Source organism: Drosophila willistoni, unplaced genomic scaffold, assembly GCF_018902025.1.
Source record: "Drosophila willistoni isolate 14030-0811.24 unplaced genomic scaffold, UCI_dwil_1.1 Seg164, whole genome shotgun sequence".
Taxonomy (NCBI): Eukaryota; Metazoa; Arthropoda; class Insecta; order Diptera; family Drosophilidae; genus Drosophila; species Drosophila willistoni.
In genome coordinates, this window is record NW_025814124.1 from 108,145 (window position 1) to 127,312 (window position 19,168).

General features: G+C 37.9%; 1 protein-coding gene across 1 annotated transcript; it reads left to right on the plus strand.

Annotated features, from left to right (window-relative positions):
- The first annotated feature begins 13,769 nt into the window (after window positions 1–13,769).
- LOC124460926 (transcription initiation factor TFIID subunit 15-like) lies at window positions 13,770–15,010 on the plus strand. The gene is made up of 2 exons (XM_047012519.1): window positions 13,770–13,792; window positions 13,873–15,010. The coding sequence occupies exons 1-2, from the start codon at window positions 13,770–13,772 to the stop codon at window positions 15,008–15,010; spliced, it is 1,161 nt and encodes a 386-aa protein (XP_046868475.1).
- The last annotated feature ends 4,158 nt before the right edge of the window (window positions 15,011–19,168 follow it).

A 19,168-nucleotide genomic window follows, 5' to 3' on the forward strand; every position in this document is an offset into this window, starting at 1 on the left:
ATTAATTTTGGGGGTGGAAGAATCTTCATCTTTATATAGTTTTCTTATTTTTCATAACTCTCTTCTGGTCTATACAGTTTTAATGACTTTATTATATATAGCCCATAGAGAGGTGGCGGATTTAATGAATGCCGCTTTGTTTGTTATATATTTAAGCTACATATCTGTGCATTTAGTTCTAGTGTTACAAAAATAAAGGAACGATATAAGTTTCTAATTTTAATCAAATAAGCAGGTAATAATTTACAAATTTATTGGTCACTGCCAAAATCTGATGTCCTGTTCTTTTGCTTTAAGTAATATTGAATTTCGTTTGAAAATAGTTTTAGGTAAATATCATAAGCAACACTAAAACGCCTAACTTGATTCTCAAGACCTTTATAATTTATTGTAATGACTTCAAGAAGTTTGCTTTAATTTTAGTCATCAGATGGAAATTAAATCGTGTGGTTACTTATACTCTTAACTTTTTATAATTTATTCACTAATGCATTAATATGTCCCTAATTTTTAGCATAACCCAGTTCAACTTTAAACCAAGCCCAGTGATATACCTACAACTGATCTGAGCTAAGCCTTGTAGACAATCTTCTAGCTTACATTTATTATTGACATTCTGCAGAAATTTAAATCGGTATTGTTCCAGAATGGAAAACCACCATGATCATTTGGCGCTTTATCTCTTGGACGATAGTCAACACTTCAGGCGAGAAAATGAGTCATGCTTTTAACCAACTTTTTAGGCCTAAACCTTTTGGTAAAGCAATAAAAAGTTTAGAATAACTATAAAATGGCCTGATGGCAACTTATTTTGTTATTTAAACGAATCATAAAAAAAACAATATATGTATTGTGAAAATAGTTAGAATATAGTTTCGTCGGTGCCCTTTAATTTTACCATTTCTAGTTAAGGAAACTCGCGACTTTTGCATTTTGTTGTATGCACTTTTCCACACACATTGAAACAATAGTTTTGAGGGAGCCCTGTGAATTGTTGAAGTGTTTGGCCATAAATTATATGACTATATGGCCCAGCAATGGTGTTAGTGGAGAGTTAGGATATGAGGCTTAGATTTCCATCACATGATGACTAGCCGGCGAGGCTGTAAATGTGTGTGTATATATGTGTGTTGTTATTCTGCATGAAACTGTCATATTGCAAATGATACGCCAGGGAGCTGTCCCTCCATTTCACTATTTCGCTGCATTAGAACCGAACAATGTTTCGCCACAAACCACCAAAAGATGGTAGGTCCTAGATATGTCCTGTCCTTTCGTTTCCGCTGCTGCTGCACTGACAGCTGCTCGTGTTTTTTGGTCATCACACTAGCGCCATTTTCAGCTTTTGTGTGGTCATAATTCACCAGAATTAATTGTCGCATTCGAGTTGAATCTGTTTGTGTGTGTGTATTCATTTTAATAGAGAGCACAATAAAAAGTGCCAATCCCTTCAGTCTCTGGGGTGCTATCTTAATATTGAATGTGTTGGCAGTTTTCACAAAAGTCCTTAAAGCACAGTTTTGGCTAGAGGAACTTCAAATAGCAAATTATGCAAAACATAATAATAAAATTTCATACAAAATGTCCAACTTGAGGGTAGGGGGAAGAGAATTTCCTTGATTGTCTCAATGTGAAAACATTTTATGCTAATTTCGAGTTAAAAGGGAGAGAGAGAGTGAGAGTCTTGTAGCGATTTGGGTCTAGGGTCTGCAGCAATTGTTTTGGGTTAGGCAACAAGAAATTAGTTTGGCATATCAAAAAAGAGTTCTTTCACAATCTTTATCAGGTATTTGTTTATACAGCTGCATTCATTTTTATTTGAGGACTAATTTTATTACATTTTGCCTTTGCTTTAAGCCAACGGCAATGTCAGTTCTTTTTCGGGCCCTCTTTCACTTTTGGATTGTTGTTGCTATTTATACGAAATGGCTTTTAAAATAGGCAAATAAGTACTTTGTAAGTAAATTCTTTTTTTTTTTTTTGGTTTAAGGGAGGCGCCAGCCTGTTGGGTGCGGATATGGTGGGCGTAACTGACTTGCCGCCCATTTGGCAGACACTCGTAAAAATAAGTCAAGAGACTAGCGAATTTGGTCTCTTTTACTCAATATTCTTTCTCTCATTCTGTCTCTGTGATAACGATGCCATTCAAAAGCTAAAGCACTCTCTATTACATCGTCTCCCATTTTACTTTCGCCTACACCATCTTCTTGTCCCTCTTTATGCTCTTCTTTTCAGCTTGAAGTACCCATTACAAGCCCTGGTGTACCTCATTCTATCCCTCACGGGAACTCTGATCAATCACAGGATCATGCTAGCTCTTAATAACTTGCGGATCCCAATGCTCCTCCGCCTCCACTAACTGTAGTGCCTCATCGTAAACAATTATTTATCTCTAGGCTTGCTCCTGATACTTCTGAGTCGTCTTACATTAGTAATATATGCCCTGCTAAAGTTCAAATTCAAAAGTTTAAGTTTTCTAGGCCTCGCGAAATCTCCTCTTTTAAAATTACAGTACCTAATGAGTATTTCTCAGCTATGGTTGACACTAATTTCTCGCCGGAGGGCCTAGTTGTACACGATTTTGCGCCCAATAAGCGCTCCCGTCCGTTGCCTGTCCACCTTCCTAATTTATCTTCTGCTTCAAAAAACTAATAACGTCTAGTCTTTGCATTCATTATCAAAATGTAAGAGGACTTCTTACCAAGCTCTCGAACCTGTTCTGTGATAGCCAAACCTTTTCGGCTGACATATTAGCTTTCTCTGAAACTTGGCTTAACTCCTCTGTTTTGGATAATGAAATTCTTTCTAATAACTTTATTTCTTATAGGCTTGATCGTGTTGGTCGTCGTGGCGGTGGAGTACTTATTGCTGTCAACTCGAATCTGTGTTGAAGTGTTGTGCCGATTGATCTGCCCTTAGGTGTTGAGTTTATTTGTGTCGAAATTACATGTTCCAACTTTAGCTTATATATTTCTTGTTCATATATTCCTCCAGCTTCTGATATAACGACCTATATGCATCATGCTGATGCTTTGCAAACTATTTTCAATCGTCTTAAAGATCGCGATTTCCATATAGTTTTAGGTGATTTCAACTTGCCTAATATTTCTTGGCTTGTTGATGATAATCTATCTTTCTTAATTCCTTCATCTCAACATGTTTTTCTTGATAGCCTACTTGAATGTCAGCTATATCAGTTGAATTCTTTCCTTAACTCTTCTAAAAGAATCCTTGATCTTGTTTTTGTCTCTGATCCCACTGTTAGTGCTGTATCCCGAACACAGCCCCTAGTGAAACCTGAAGATCCCTATCACCATACCATTGAACTTACTATTTCTTACAATTCCGTTACTAATTCATTTAATAACATCGCAAATTCTCGTCGTAGATGTTTTCGTAAAACAAATTTTAATCTTCTTAATAGCCTAATTTTCTCTTTTGATTGGTCATTTCTATTTGAGTGCTGCGATATAGATCGTGCAGTGAAGTTTTTCTACTCTGCTCTTAATTCTCTAATTGATAAATGCGTTCCTTATGTGAATGTCTCTACCGTCTCCATCGCGCCAGTCTGGTTCACACGTAGGCTCTCTAATCTCCGTAACATTAAATCGATATATTTTAAAAGATTTAAAAAAACTGGTTCGCGACTTGACTATGCAAATTACTGTATAGCCAAATCTCAATTTTGTCTTTTAAACACTCAATGCTACAATAATTATATCGTTCGCTGTAAGGTTGAATTTTATAAGAACCCCAAAAGATTTTATAACTTTGTTAATTCCAAAAGACGCCCTAATATACTACCCTCCACCTTCAGACTTAATGACCAGACTGCTAATAATGATTCAGATATTGCAGATCTGTTTGCTAAATTCTTTCAGTCGACTTATTCTACTACTGTTTCGGAACCCACGCCCTATCCCTTTTCAATCCCACATTTAAATTGTATCTTTCCCGATATTTGGAAGGAGTCTTTTATTATTCCGCTTTTTAAAAAGAGTAGCAAATCGGATGTTTCTAACTACCGTGGCATTGCCAAACTTTCGGCAATACCAAAGCTGTTTGAGAAAATTATTACGTCTTCCCTTCAACACCTATCCAGATCCACTATTTCTCCTTGGCAGCATGGATTCATGAAAGGTCGTTCGTCGCTTACTAACCTTTTAGAATTGACTACCCTTGTACACCATGGCTTCCGTAAAAAGTGTCAAACTGATGTTATTTATACTGACTTTAGTAAGGCTTTCGATACGGTTGATCATTCTATGCTTCTCGCGAAACTTAACATAATGGGTTTTTCCCCAAAACTGTTGGCTTGGTTAAAGTCGTATCTTATTGGTAGAACCCAAAAGGTGTCTTTTCGTTCCTCGATATCTAAAACTGTTCGAGTTACGTCAGGTGTACCCCAAGGCAGTCATCTGGGCCCCCTGTTATTTACACTGTTTATAAATGATTTGCCTTTGGCCTTGGCTCATTCACGCGTGCTCATGTTTGCGGATGACGTCAAGATTTGTTATTCCTATAATGATCCTTCTTTCCAACAGTACTTGCAATCAGATCTCGATGCGTTCTGTGATTGGTGCCACGTTAATAAATTACACCTTAATGCCTCTAAGTGTTCTTTTATGACTTCCAGTCGTTTGTCTCCGTTCCTAGCTCATTACTCTGTTAAGTCTGTTCTGTTAGATTGTGTACCATCGTTCAAAGACTTAGGCGTGATGTTTGACCCAAAACTTTCATTTAATGTTCATATTTCTTCTATTGTCAATAGAGCATGCAGCCTTCTTGGCTTCATTAAACGTTGGGCCAAAGAATTTGATAATCCCCATGTAACAAAGGTTTTATACACTTCGTTAGTTCGCCCTACTCTAGAATATTGCTCGCCAGTATGGAATCCGCAACATGATGTTCACCAGCGTAGTATTGAATCGGTACAGAAGCAATTCCTTAAGTTTGCGTTTCGCGGTGTTAATTGGGACCCGAGTCTTCGCCTACCTTCTTATTCTAGCAGACTTCTTCTTATTAATCTTCCTTCACTTTACAACCGTAGACTCGTTTTTGGCATTCTCTTTCTCCATAAACTAGTCAACGGCGAAGTCATTTCTACTAATTTACTAGATACGCTATATTTTTGTGTTCCCTCACGTCGGACCAGAAACTTTTTTCCTTTTCACCTTAGTAGATGTCTGACTAACTACTCTCTTCATGAACCTTTTCGTGTTCTTTGCCAATCTTTTAACAACCTGTCTTACCTAATTTCTCCTCATCTTTCTGTCACTTCTCTTCGCGCTATACTTTTTAATCATCTACAGCGAAACCAATGAAAATATTCTGGACTTGGATTGGTTGCAACTCATCCCTGACCACATTGGCTGTGAATCGGGGCATAGCTGGCACCTTATGCAAATAAAACACCTCCTGTCTTTAGCTTAAGCTTTTTCGTCGACTGCTGTGTTAGTTGACGTAAATAAATAAATAAATAAATAAATAGACAAAAAAGGCGGCAAAAAGTTCAAAAACTTTTGTTTTGTTTTATTATTAAACGTATTTGGTTGCTGTTGTTGTTGTTGCAGTTGTTTTGGGTTATAAAATGAAACGAATGTAGACGAATGTAGAGTTAAATATTGTAGTAGCCCTCTTTAATAATAATAATTTTAATTCCATTTCGAAAAGAAGAATATTTTTTTTGTTTGTTTGCAAGAATAAATGAATAACCCCCTTGCGTACTACGCACATGTCTTCACTTGGTACGGTTCTTACTCTCATTTCGCACAGCGAACGCAAAGCGTAAGCAAAGAAGAGAGCATGGAAAAGATCCGTTAGAATTTGTTCGCATGCATTGCGTTTGCTTAGAAACAGAATTTTTGGTACAGGCTTTTTCATTTAATTTGATACTTTGATTGCGAAAAGACGTGGATATTAATATTCACATAAATATATATATATACATATATATTTGTGAAACACTTTTGGCTTTCAAGCAGCCTTGGATTTCCATTTTCTTTGGGACAATTTGGTTAAGTGTACCGCAGTCCAATATTTTCTTCGTTGGATCAGAAAAAAAGAGACATCTCTCAATAACCAAGACACCAGCGAGCCTCGGATTTATTTTGTGAACCCTTCCATTTCATCAATAATCATCGCCATGGGCCAGGCTTAAATAGTCTGGTGATGAAATGACGCAATTCTACTACTTTTCGATTTCTTTTTTTGGTGCATATGCATACTTAGTAGTAGTTCTGCTACCTTTTCTTGTTTCATCTGTACGCAATGTATGGCGTAGCAGCCCTTTGGTTTGGATACTACTTTTTTTTGTTGCACCACGGCAACACCTTTTCATACTTTTTTTTTCCTCTTTTATTAAATTTTGCTTATCTAAAAGAAAATTTAAATGAATTATTAGTTTAAGTAACTTAACGAAACTTTAAATATTATTAAGATTAAGTCCCTATTTGGTTAAGTAAAATACGTTTTCCTTAGTAGGAAACCTAATGGGTATGTAATGCGTTGAGATTCGCTTTGTGGCATTTCATTTTTCTAATAACTAAATTATACAGCAAATCCCTGCAGCATCGATGGGCCCAGAGATCGCACCGTTGGATAAATCGTGAGTTAACACACACATGTATATACATATATAAATATTTGTTTCATTGCCAACTGGCACACGCGGCCACATAACCCAAATCTCTTTTGAATTACTATGAATTTTTGAATCTATATTTGCTCTAATTATCGTATTTAAATTTATTTTGCTATATCTTTTTACATATCTTTATTTTGTAATTTTTTAGAATATTATGTCATGAAAACCCTTTTCTTTGGAATAAACCCATATCTTGAAATTTCGTCATGTTTGTGTAAACTAATTCATTGAGGAGTCCGTCGCCTGAATCCATGACTATGCTGCCGTTACAAATCGTCTAAGATCATTTAGGAGTCTGTTAAGGGGCAATCAATTAAACCCAATAGTTTGCCAAGGTAGGGTGGGTACAGAAAGGGTTAGCGAACAACACCTTTAGCTAATCTGCAGAGAAGTCGTCCGCACAATTAATAGTATCCCGATCTGGTCAAATATTTTGCTTTTTACATCCTTTTAGTTTCTGATAGTGCACTTATATTTTTTCTGTATGATCCGTGCGTATGCCTAGAGTAGGCATCCGACGAGCTAAGCAAGAGCAACGCTAGAAGTGCACGACCCCGATCTTTAGCATACACTTGTGTTATCGTTAGCAACGTAGAAAAATTAGGCAGCTAACAAATACACGTGCACATGTATTCATCACTACAATATGTACAGTGGTGAATGTCTAATATAATTAGGCATAACAGTTTAGCCACTTTGCATAGTGAAATCTTGGGTATAAGCCGGTTCATGTTTATTTTTAGTTCCATATCATATCTTCAACGATAAAACTAGTTGCAAATTACAACTAAATGAAGCCAAAAACAGATTGGCAAAGCTTACAACTATTTTGTTTTCATTTTGTAACTACAGTCGTAATTTTTGACTGGCTAATACTTAGGGTTTAATGAAAATTTAAAAAACATAGAAATAATTTGTATAATGGAAAATAAGGTTCAATATTTTTGACATTGGTCCCACCGTTGCTGTCGAAAGCGCCGCTGGAATGCAGCCGGAAACAATAAAAAACTCCGTCTCACACACACACACAGTCACATACAAACACACACACACACAGTGGCCCTGCATAAAAAACTGCTTATTACGTCGTATAGTGAGTAGAGATTACGGTCTTTGTTGGCGGCAACGGCAACGGCAACGGCGGCATCTGTGGCAGCTCATGGGGGCGGATGCTTCAACAATTGAAATAAATGAATTTACTAAAGCAAAAAAAAAAAGTTATTTAAAGAATTGTGGCATAAAATTCAATGATAAAGGCTTTTATATATTCTTGCGCATTGAAGCGATTTCTTCAACATTTATGATGCCATAAAATGTTAACTGAGAATCAGAAAGAAATTCATTTGCTCAACCACCCGAAGCGAGGCTTGCGACACACACCCTCAGCGGGGTGGCATACACTTAAAACTAAGCCAATTTTGTTTGGCCTCACACAAACTAGGCGGGAGAATGGCGGGAGGGGAGAACTAAAAATCTGGCAGCTATTTCAAACTCAATTAAACACGGTAAAGCCAAGTTAAGGGTACCTTTCATTGCCCTAGTATCCTTTCCGTTCTCTTGGACACAGCTGTTCTTTATGTACGCATACATCTACACACAAACAAGCACACACACACACTCTTCTCAATGGAGGATTCATTGGTGTATTTTAAATATTTTAATACTGCCGGCAGTTGCTTTTCGGTTTTGTTTGGTGGAAAAGGTCGAAAGGCCTAACATTATTTGATTGCCACCTCAATCCACTTTCACTCTTTGTCTCTTTGGCTCACAATTGTCAATTCCCTTCCACACACACGCACACACACACTCCGGATAGGCACGTGTGTTTCAACTGAACCTTTTTGTTGTTTACTCTGTATTCTTTATGTTTTCATTTTTGCATATAAGGCTTTTGTTTGTTTGAATTTTCGGCAAAAGTGACCCGCATAGTGACCATGCATAATTAGATTGAAATTTTTGGGTCGAATTGTTTGTACTTTGAAAATTGATTTCACTTATTTGTTTTGGACACAAAATGTTATTGTATTTAATATTGAATGCTGCTAGCTATAAGTACTTGAATTTCTGTAGAAATAAGCTTCATCTTCAAGCCAATGTTAATAAGGTAAAAATTTTGTTACGAAATATTTAATCGAAGCTTGAAATTTGTCTATATATTATGAAGTTCGTTTTAAGCTTATGACTTTAATGAATAGGTGAACTCAATATTATAAGGGTTTCTAGTCTAAGAACCTAAAAGGGGCACTTTTCATATAAAAACTATATGTATTTCTTTGCCAATAGTAACTTTTAAATAACATTTTCAATTCTTTCTCTATTTATGTGTATCTATTATAATTGAGAGTCAATGAACCAAACTAACCAAATGTACTTGCATTTGGGGCAACTAGCCAATTATTGTTTGCAATTTGAACACATCAAATGATGCAAATTATGGTCTTTAAAATGCATTTCTGTCACTTTGAAGTGAGTGAAGGAAGGAAACCTCTCTCTTGCACAGATCATTTTTGCAACTCTTTGGGTTCCTCTGTCCCCGTCCCGGATTTCGAGTGCGTGTGTGTATGTGTGTTGTGTTGTTTTTGTTTGCAGCACAGATATTTGCATACCAAGATATGAGAAGGAATGTCGTTTGCATAATAATTTAACGCATTACCTTATTAAGCATACGACACGTACGCCAAGTGGCTTAAACGTTTTGAACACTTAAAAATGCTTGTGGTTAATTAGTCCATGATGTGACAGAGATAGGACCTAGAGACAGGACAGACTCGTGTGTTAGCCAAATATTTGTCAACTTAATTAATTTGATAAGTTAACCAACTTTCCAAAAAATTTACATATTCTGTCTCATATCTTTATCGAGAAAGTCCTGCAAGCTCCCGCTGTGAATTGAGCTGAGGGTTTCTTTTTTTCCCAATTTTGCACTCAGCATGAACTTTGCGGCTTTTAACGAGCCCTATAAAATCTTTGTCCTCAAGTTGCAAGCACTCGTTGCGGCAAGTTCCATTGAGCGACAATTGTCCCTCTAGTCGCCGGGACAAAAGCGACAAAGCGGCGACACAATGCTTGTTTGTCCCGGCGTTCGGCAAGACATTTGGACATTTGTCTTGGCGACTGGAGCGACAACTGTCGCTAGGTTGTCGTTCCGGTCTTGAAAGCTAGGACATGCACTGTTAAATGTCGCCGCATTTTTAATGGGAGTGACCGGTACTGAAGGGATACACATGTATGTGTATTTTAATAGAAAATATAATTAATCGGCATATATTCTGAGTATTACTGATTTATATACAAACTAATGAATGAGTTTGCTTTATCAGCCATTTATTTATTTGTTGAGTTTCACTTTCGTAAAGAATATTATAAAATTGCTCAGATGTTTTGGATATTATATATATTCCTGATCAGGATCATTTTTATAATTTGTTTAAGGGGAGTAAAAATATCTCCTTTCTCTCATTTTTATTGGCTGTAATTCAGATATTTGCTTCTTGAAATATAGTTAGTAACTTTTCAAATGTTTTTAGTCATATTGCTAATATTGTCATTTTCCAAACACTTTTTTCCCCAACCTTAAAAAATTCCTTCTATAATTCAATTCATTCATTCATTCATTTTGAATATATGTATGTATGTATGTGCTTACCTTTTTAGTAGTTGGCAATTTCCACTCACCTTTCACTATTTACTTGGAGACTTGAAGAATAACCCCAAGAATCGTATTATTTTTATGTTGGATCGTTTCAGCTCATTAAAGTTGTTATTCCCGAATTATCGCTTAATATTAAAGAAAAAACAAATAAATGTATATATGTGACCTAAACCCAAAATCTGATATTTAAGCAAACTATAAGAACAATTTTATAATCTTCTTCTCCGCTCTAATAGCGCTAATGACGCTTTTTTATTTACCGGAGGTTGCCGTACCACAAATTTTCAGCGTTGCCCATAATTAATAAGCTGCCACTGATGGGCAGCACTTACACTTTAGACTTGCACTTTGCACATTTTAAGGAATTAAACAAGTTTTTTTTTTTACAAGTTTAATTTTTGTTTTTATAAATTTACAGTATCTAATAACTAATTTGTATATATTTCCTAATTGAAATGGATAAAACAGGTGGTATGTCCTTTATTTAATAAACTTTTTTAACATTTAAGTGAATACATATGTGTATACAGTATATGTATGTATACATATGTATGTATGTATGTGAATGTATTTGTCTGGCGTGGCAGACAGCGTGGCGTCGCTCAGCAATTTAACACATGTTTTGCGATTTCTTCTTTTGTTTTTATTACAGCTCAACCCAAGGTAATCTAAACCAGAGGCCGGGGCTAACTTCGACCGCGTCAAAGTTTGTATACCCTTGCAACTTTTTTGGTATCTTTTTCCTTACCAATAGCCATCAAAGTGAAAAAACGTTTTATCTAAAAGGCTAATGCTTGCGAAAGAACGGCCAACAATATTAGCATTGGAAATAACGAAGATATTGATCAAAGTCACTGTTTTCCACCGATCGTTCCTATGGGAGCTATATGATATAGTAACCCGATATTTATCAAATTTGGCAAAGTCATTAATAGATATACTAAACTAACAAATATTTAATTTGAAAGCAATCGCGTCAAAAGTAACGAAGTTTTTGAAAAAAGTCACTGTTTTCGAAAGATCGTTCCTATGGAGCTATATGATATAGTCTCCCGATCTTGATCAAATTTGGCATAGTCGTTTATATGTATTATAAACTCACTAATATTAAATTTGACACGACAATAGCTCTGTTCGTGACTTTGCGGTTTGTATGGGAGCTATATGATATAGTGGTCCGATCCGGCTGAATCCGAGATATACAACCCCTGTATATACAAGCCTACATGCAAAATTTCAACTCTGTAGCTCTAACGGTCTAAGAGGAGTTTACGTTGATCCAGACGGACGGACAGACGGACAGACGGACGGACGGACATGGCTATATGAACTCGTCTCGTCGAGCTGATCAAGAATATATATACTTTATATGGTCGGAGATGCTTCCTTCTATGCGTTGCACACTTCTGACCAAAATTAATATAACCTTTTTGCAAGGGTGTTAATATGTATGTAAGTATTTAGCCCCATTTAAAATTCATACATTAACTTCTTACAGCAAAGACGTCCAGCTGGGACACTTCAGAATAGAAAAGCTGCCGGTAAGTAAAGCTTACCTTGAGGTGTCTTAAATAAATGTATTTATTCCTTTATTTATTTTAGCAGATTTAGTTCCCCAACCACCATAAACGTCTGAATCAACTCCAAACTCTACACCACAAGAAAAAAATGTATGTAACTAAATTGTCCAATTAAAAGACTTCAAATTCTTTAAATTGTTTTTTCAGATTTCTTCAACGGCTCGCAGTGCTTGGGGTAAATGTTTCTTAATCTTGAAATAAATTTGTTGTACACAAAATAATCCAATATAATTATGTTTTGTAGAAAAGAATTTTGACGTATTTGGTCCAATAGTCGAAAAAAATGGATTTACTCGCAATCTTAAGGCGGATAGGATTATATGTGGTTTTCCACGTAATCGACAATTGGTATTTCTTGTTCAATTTGGGGAAATCGAGGAAGTTGTGACCCAACCTGATATGAAAAAATATGCACCACAGCTTCTAATTAATTTTTATATTGGAAATTTAGATGATGGTCCACTTGATAATTGCAAAAGTGAGTGCAATTTTTTCCTTTGTATATCATTTGGTTTAACTGCATATATGTATATATAATTTGAGTTTATTTGATGGAAACTAATGCCTATTAAAGGCAACGACAACTTAAAGACGCTGCTGCTGCCAAAGAGATTATCGAATTTTGAAGCACCTTTTGGCAGACAGCATTAGGACTCAGATTCAGACACGTTGACAATCACGACTTAGACGTCGGCAACACGCCCACACGTTCAATACAAATAAATCAGACAAAGCATCTAAATCTAAATTGTATCGCATTGTGGCACACACACACAGAGCAATCCCTCCGCCCCTTTCCACAACTACAATATGTATTTGAGCACATCCTCCAGTAGAGCACATCCATCGAATAAAGGAATCAAGTTGAAGTAGGTGATGAGAGAGACAGTATACCTTGCAATTGGCTACCATGTGATATCGTATCGATTTCGTGGCAGTTACTACATATGCACTCCTTTTTTTTCCTTTTTTTTGTTGTATAGTAAACAACCTGCCACAATTTCCCTCTATTGAAAATGGCAACGGATTGCGGTTCTGTCTGCCACAACTGATAAATAAAAAGAGAAATATGCTGACAGTTCTTTTTCAAAAATTTCATTATTTTAGGGACTAAAGAAAGAAGCTGAGTTAAAATTACTTCCATACATTCACTTTTATTGTAAATTATTTAGATATGACTTAAATTCGATATATATAACCAACTCTTGTGATTACTCCATACAATTTCTGTTTTGTTGTGAAAAGTGATTCCTTTTGTTAAATTTTCTGATGCTTTTTGCAAGCAGTCTTATCTCTACTTATGAAATTATTAACCTTATCGATTATTTATATTCAGCTCATTTTATACTGAAAACTTTGCTGATTACAGGGAAAATGCACAAAAATTATGAATCAATTTTGCACTCAACTTTTCCAATTTGCGCTAAAGCGAACTTGCATAAGTAGGCACTAAAGCGCAAAATGGCAAATAAGAGAGGATTTTTGTTTTTGTTGTTTTTTAGTTTTTAAGTACAGAGAAAATATAGTCAATTTATCTAATGGAAAGTTTACATAACTCATGCAAAATGGATGAAAGTGAACAATATATATTGCTTACCAAAAGAACTTTTCAAATTGATATAATAATACATTTTGTTGTAAATATTTAAAGGCAAATACCCTTTTACTTTATTTTTAAATTTCATATTTTTCTAGTGTATCACAATATCAAAGATTTTAAATGTCACTCAGATTTTTCAATGTAGTACCTGCGTTCAGGGTAGTTAGTCAATTCGTTTTTAGTATTCAATAGGATTCAGTTCGTGCAGGTTTCACTAGTTGTACAAAAAAACACAGATTCAAAAAAGGCATACAATTTTTTTTTTTTTATGTTCTACGGCTTTTACACATCATGGACTTCCCGGTTAATATAATGTATGCTAACCCATTTACACGCAAAATTTTTTCGGAATTCATCAAAACCAAATTTATCTACATCCAAATTATTTAAACAGTTCGGCTAGTGCTTTCGGTTCTTTTGGCGACATATATAGGTTTGAGGATGGCAGCGGAGATGCGCTTGGTCCATTGTTATTGGGCAGAAGCAGCTACTGTGGATTCGGCAGAGTTCAAGGTCAAGGGCTAGACCAGAACGAAACTGAAGAAGGCGGCGTTGGTGGACATCTTGACGTGGGTAGAAGTCGCAGTGTGACCACAATGGCTACGGCCACAACCATGGCGGCATCTTCAACCATGATATTGAGCTCGAGGTCAAGTCGTTTCGGGTTAGCCGAAATGAACAGAAATGTGGTTCAGCCATCGATGGATATTGGTGAACAGCGACAACAATATCATCGACAACAGACTGGCATATCCATGAGCTTCAGTATGTTATTGGCCAGCAGTTTGACAGAGGAACCGACACGTATGAATCCAAAGCGATTCGAACTGGAACAAGAGACGATCTTTGTGCTGGGCATGCGTCTGAGTGTGACGAAAAATGATATTCTCATGTTCTTTAGTTCCGTGGGAATGATCGCTGTCGACCATGCGAGTAAACCAAGGATTTTTGTGTACAAAAATAAGCAAAATGGACGATCAAAGGGTGAGGCGACCATTACATATATACGTCCGTTCATGGCGGAAATGGCCGTTAGATGCCTGAATGCCAGCAAATTTATGGAAAAAACTATAACGGTTTTACCGGCATATCTATCAACGCGCAAGGGTCGTGGCATCCGATATAGATATCCTCGAGAGTTCGCTCCATCTAACAATCGGGAACACCAACAGGATCGGCAGCAGCAGAATCGTCAACGTCGACCCCGTAAATGGAGACCGGCTCGTGACAATTGGTATTGCATGACGTGCCGCAACAGCAATTTTGTTTGGCGCTCCAATTGCAATCGTTGCAAGGCCAGCAAATCGGAGTATGCAGCCGAACCCCTTTTCAGTGGTTCACCATCTTTCATGAGGGTGGCTCGCCGTTGGCGCATTCATAAGACCGACTGGGAATGCTGCTACTGTTTCAATAAGAATTTCTGGTATCGTCAGAGATGTAATCGTTGTCATGCTCCCAAGGCTGTTGATACGCCAAAACCCGTCACCCCACCCCGATCGGACAAATGGGAATTGAAGCTTGGCAGTGATTAGGGAGGGTCCAATACACTGAGTGTATTCAAAATTTACAAGTGTTATATGCAAGTCATAGTTATCAAGTATCAATGCAGATTGGCAACGGTTTGGCGTTCTCACAGGCAAGACAAATCCGTATGCATCATGAATGGAAAGAATATCCAAATTCTTTGTGAAGTGAATCCATTTACAATAAATGATTTCATATATTCACACATTAATAACTTTCCAAACAGAATAAATGTATAGAGTATTACCTCTCAAGTCGAGTAACTTGTACCTTGTGTAATTAGTTAAACTTCCAAATCATAGAAACATTTCATAAATTGCAGACTAATGTGGCCGACATGGCCAAGTTTCAAGGATAGTTGCAGGTTGTGCATTAATTAGTGAAGTGAAAGTGCTTTATAATGTGGTCAATGCCTCGCACAGCAGAGATTTTGGTTTAAATGAAGGATGCCAAACATTTAGTAGAGATTCATAAGTGTTCTAAGTTCTTCTGCACTTATTAATTCTAAGAATCAATATCACTCTGGTATGTATTTAAATGGCAGTTAATACTAGTTGTTGCTGTTGCTAATTATTTTTTTCTTCGACTTCATTAGTTTGCAGAAACTAAGTTAGTTGTGGTTAAAACAATGTTGACTGGCACCTGGCACGGGCCACTGCCACATTAATCTACTTAATCCGTAATTCAGATAACTGAATATTTAAGCTCCAGCACAGAAAAAGAAACGACTCTGAATTCTAATCGTTTAATGAATTTATTTACTTGCCTTTACCTTTCTCCCTCACCTTTTTCGCATTGAAGTTAACTGCAGTCAGTGGCCCTGTGGCCAACCACTTGAATCTGTCCCACACAAACCGATGGCAGCACGAACCCTTCTTATACCCCACACTCCTTTTCGCTTCTTGGTAAACTTGCTCAGTTTGTTGTGTGATTTAATCAAAGTTTGCAGTAGGAGCCAAATCTTGCCCTAGCTAGCGAGTTGTGCATTTGCCTGGCACACCCGCACCCGGACTTGCAGTTGTGGCTGAAAAGGGAAAAGGGAAAGGGAATGAGAGTTTGTAGCTGTTGTGAAGTTACTTTGCAGTTTCTTCCACACGGCCGAAGTTGGCAGCTGCTGCTGGATGGACTTGGTCTTGAAAGTCGGCTCTTGTTCTCGCCTGCAGGATATTTGCTTAGCTGTACCTGCAGTTAGCCGCAGCCCTCCTGTCCGCATCTCAGCTTTTTGTGTGTGTGTGTGTGTGTGCAACAGTGTCACACTTCAATGCCTTCAACCCACCACTCCCTTCATCGGTGCCATCTGCTGGGGATGCCGCTTTAAGTGCCAGCAGGAGAGTAAAATGCAATAAACACCATTAGCCAGAACGACTGCGCTCCATGACCGAGTCCAAAACCAGGACGAAGGTCTTTCGTCTATACCAAAGTGTAACAGAAGAAATCCAGGTCAACAATCCAGGTAAAAAGGGAGGCACAGGCACCGGCAAGACAACAAAAAGCAGCAACAAAATGCGAAAGTAAAGCGAAAATCAACTTAACTGAATTGAATGAAAAAGGTTTTAAACTGCGGGTGCCATAAACTCTGAATGCGGTTCAGTTCAATATCTTCCTGTCCAACAATGAGAACAAACCAAAGCGGGGGGGAGATGGGAATGCGATGCATTCATGGGTGTAGCAAAGGAACTGGGGTCTGAAGACTTGGACTAAATAACTTGTTTCTGATACCAAAGTTGAGGTATATTTTAATGGAACCTTTTAGAAATTCCGTTTTGTTGATTATTTTATAAATTTAAAGGCTTAAATTAATATATCTATCGTTATTTTTTCATTGACAAGTGCCATGACAATTATTGAGCTAATAACGGCGCCACAGGGAGGGCTAGTTTTCTTGAGCTAGCGAGGCCAACTTAACGAAAAAAACAAAATAAAGAGATTGAATAAACAAAAGAAACTATCCCTGTTTTCTTTGCGATTCTGCTGAGTTATCTTAGGTCTGACGATCGAACGCCCAACCGTAAACCAACCGCTCGGCCACGGGAGGCGTTATTTTGTTCCACAAAGGCAAAACACGTTACAATATGCTAAATCTAACACATACTAAATTAGTATGTGGCTAGAAGTATAAGTAGTTTATCTAGTTTTCTCTAATTATTCCTTTTTTTTATTAGTTTTTTTTTTGCTAATTATTCCACTTACTGGGACTGTGTGTGTGTGTGTATTTGTGGTTGCTAATAATACTTAAAGTTTTAATAAAAAGGAGTTTTTTTTCCATTTTGTTTGCTTCGCATCTTTCTATGTACATAAGAAATGCTTCTAGTTTTGATTAGTATTGGGAGAACCGGGGGACGAACTGATTGAATCTCAGTTTTTAGTCCCTCTCCTCGTATTTGGGCACAAAGGAACCCAAGCCGCCCATTTGGGCACACTGACTGCTGTCATAGAGTGACATCTTGAGACGTTTGCATTTAGCACGGCGATTCTTGAACTAGAACTGCACATTCTTGCTCTCCAGGCGGGGGAATTTTTGCCTAAAATGATGCCAAACAAAAACGAAAGAACACGAAATATGTTAGCTTAGTCTTAACTGTAGGGCATGGTGTTCAAGTCCTCGGTGTATTTGAGTATCAAATTGTGCGACGGATGCGTGTTCATGGCAAACCATTGCTCCAATTTGGGCACTTCGGTGACCGGATCGATGAAGGTGCGATTCCTTTTGCGTCGCTCCTCATTCGAGATGCTCGAGAGATTGAGCCCGGCCCCGGTAAGAGCATTCGGTTGCATACCAGCCGCAGCTGCTGCAGCTGCCGCCGCCGCAGCGGCATGATGATGGGCTGCTGTGTGTCCTGCTGCTGCTGCCGCCTGGCCAAATGCTGGCATGTAATGGCTCATGTACATGAAGGATTGCGAGAACATCGTATTGGGTACCATGGGAAAGGGCATCCTTGTTGATCCTTGTGCGAGGCGGCCACCAAATTGCCATCCATGGCCGTCGAGGGGGAACGAAATTCATCCAAATGACTGCCGTCGTTCTCATTGTCATTGTCCTCCAAGTCATCGTCATCCATATCCAGATCATCTTCCTCCTCTTTGCGTGTGCTGCGGTATTTCGGGGTGGTCAACTCATTCTCATTATTGTTGTGATTGAGAGCCGAATCATCGGGTAATTGCTCATGATCCTGCTCGTTATGTCCACCTTCCGTATGCTCCTTGGAAATGTCATCCTTGTGCTCATCATTGGATTTCTCCTGCTGCTGTTGCTGTTGGCGTTCGTCCTCATGCACATTGCCATTGATCACATCGCTAATTTCACTCTTAGCTCTTGTGGGTTCTGTGGCCTCATCGTCATCGTGCTCCTCATCTATCTATAGAGAGATAGATAGATAGGTAGATAGTCTCTCTCCGATAGGCAACGACATAGCAGCTTATGCGATTAAAATTGAATTTAACAAATAGTGAAACAGACTATAGAAATAGAATTTGGGTTCGTGGTATATACAGATACAGATAGATATTTCCAATTCACTCGGGGCCCCAATATTACGGCTACCGATGAATTAAATGATCAAAAAAAGATATGGCTTTCTGCTCTATTCTACACTAGTCCACCAATACTCTCTCTCTCTGTCACTCTCCTCCGCCTGCTCCTGCTAGCTTTTCTCTGCTCGTCACCCAAATACGTGAGCTTCTGCTCATGGACATAGAATAGATAATGTCTCTATGAGTTGGCTGGTCGGTTGGTTGGTATTTGCTATCAGCTAAGGAGGCGCCCCAAATCACTTAAGCTCCTCGAAACACACTCACACACACACAGAAAGGGTGGTATGGAAGAAGGGTGAGGTGTGGGATGGGGTGGTATGGGACAGACAGCTAATTGTAAATAAAATGGGTTGACGCGTTGTCTTATGCCGTCTTTGGGGTTCGGGGGTATTATTAAATTGATTTTCCTATCGCCTATTTGTAATGTTCTATGGCTACCTCTACCTAGATGGACACTAGGTCTTCACCCACACACACACACACACGTAACAATTGAGAATTATGGAAAATGCTTATCATGTGATTAGAGAGCGAGAAAGAGCCAGAGAGGGAGTGAGAGGGAGGAAGAGACTTCTTTGCTAATATTAATCAGGGCCGATAAAACTCTAGTCACAATATCAATTGAAGGGTATTTC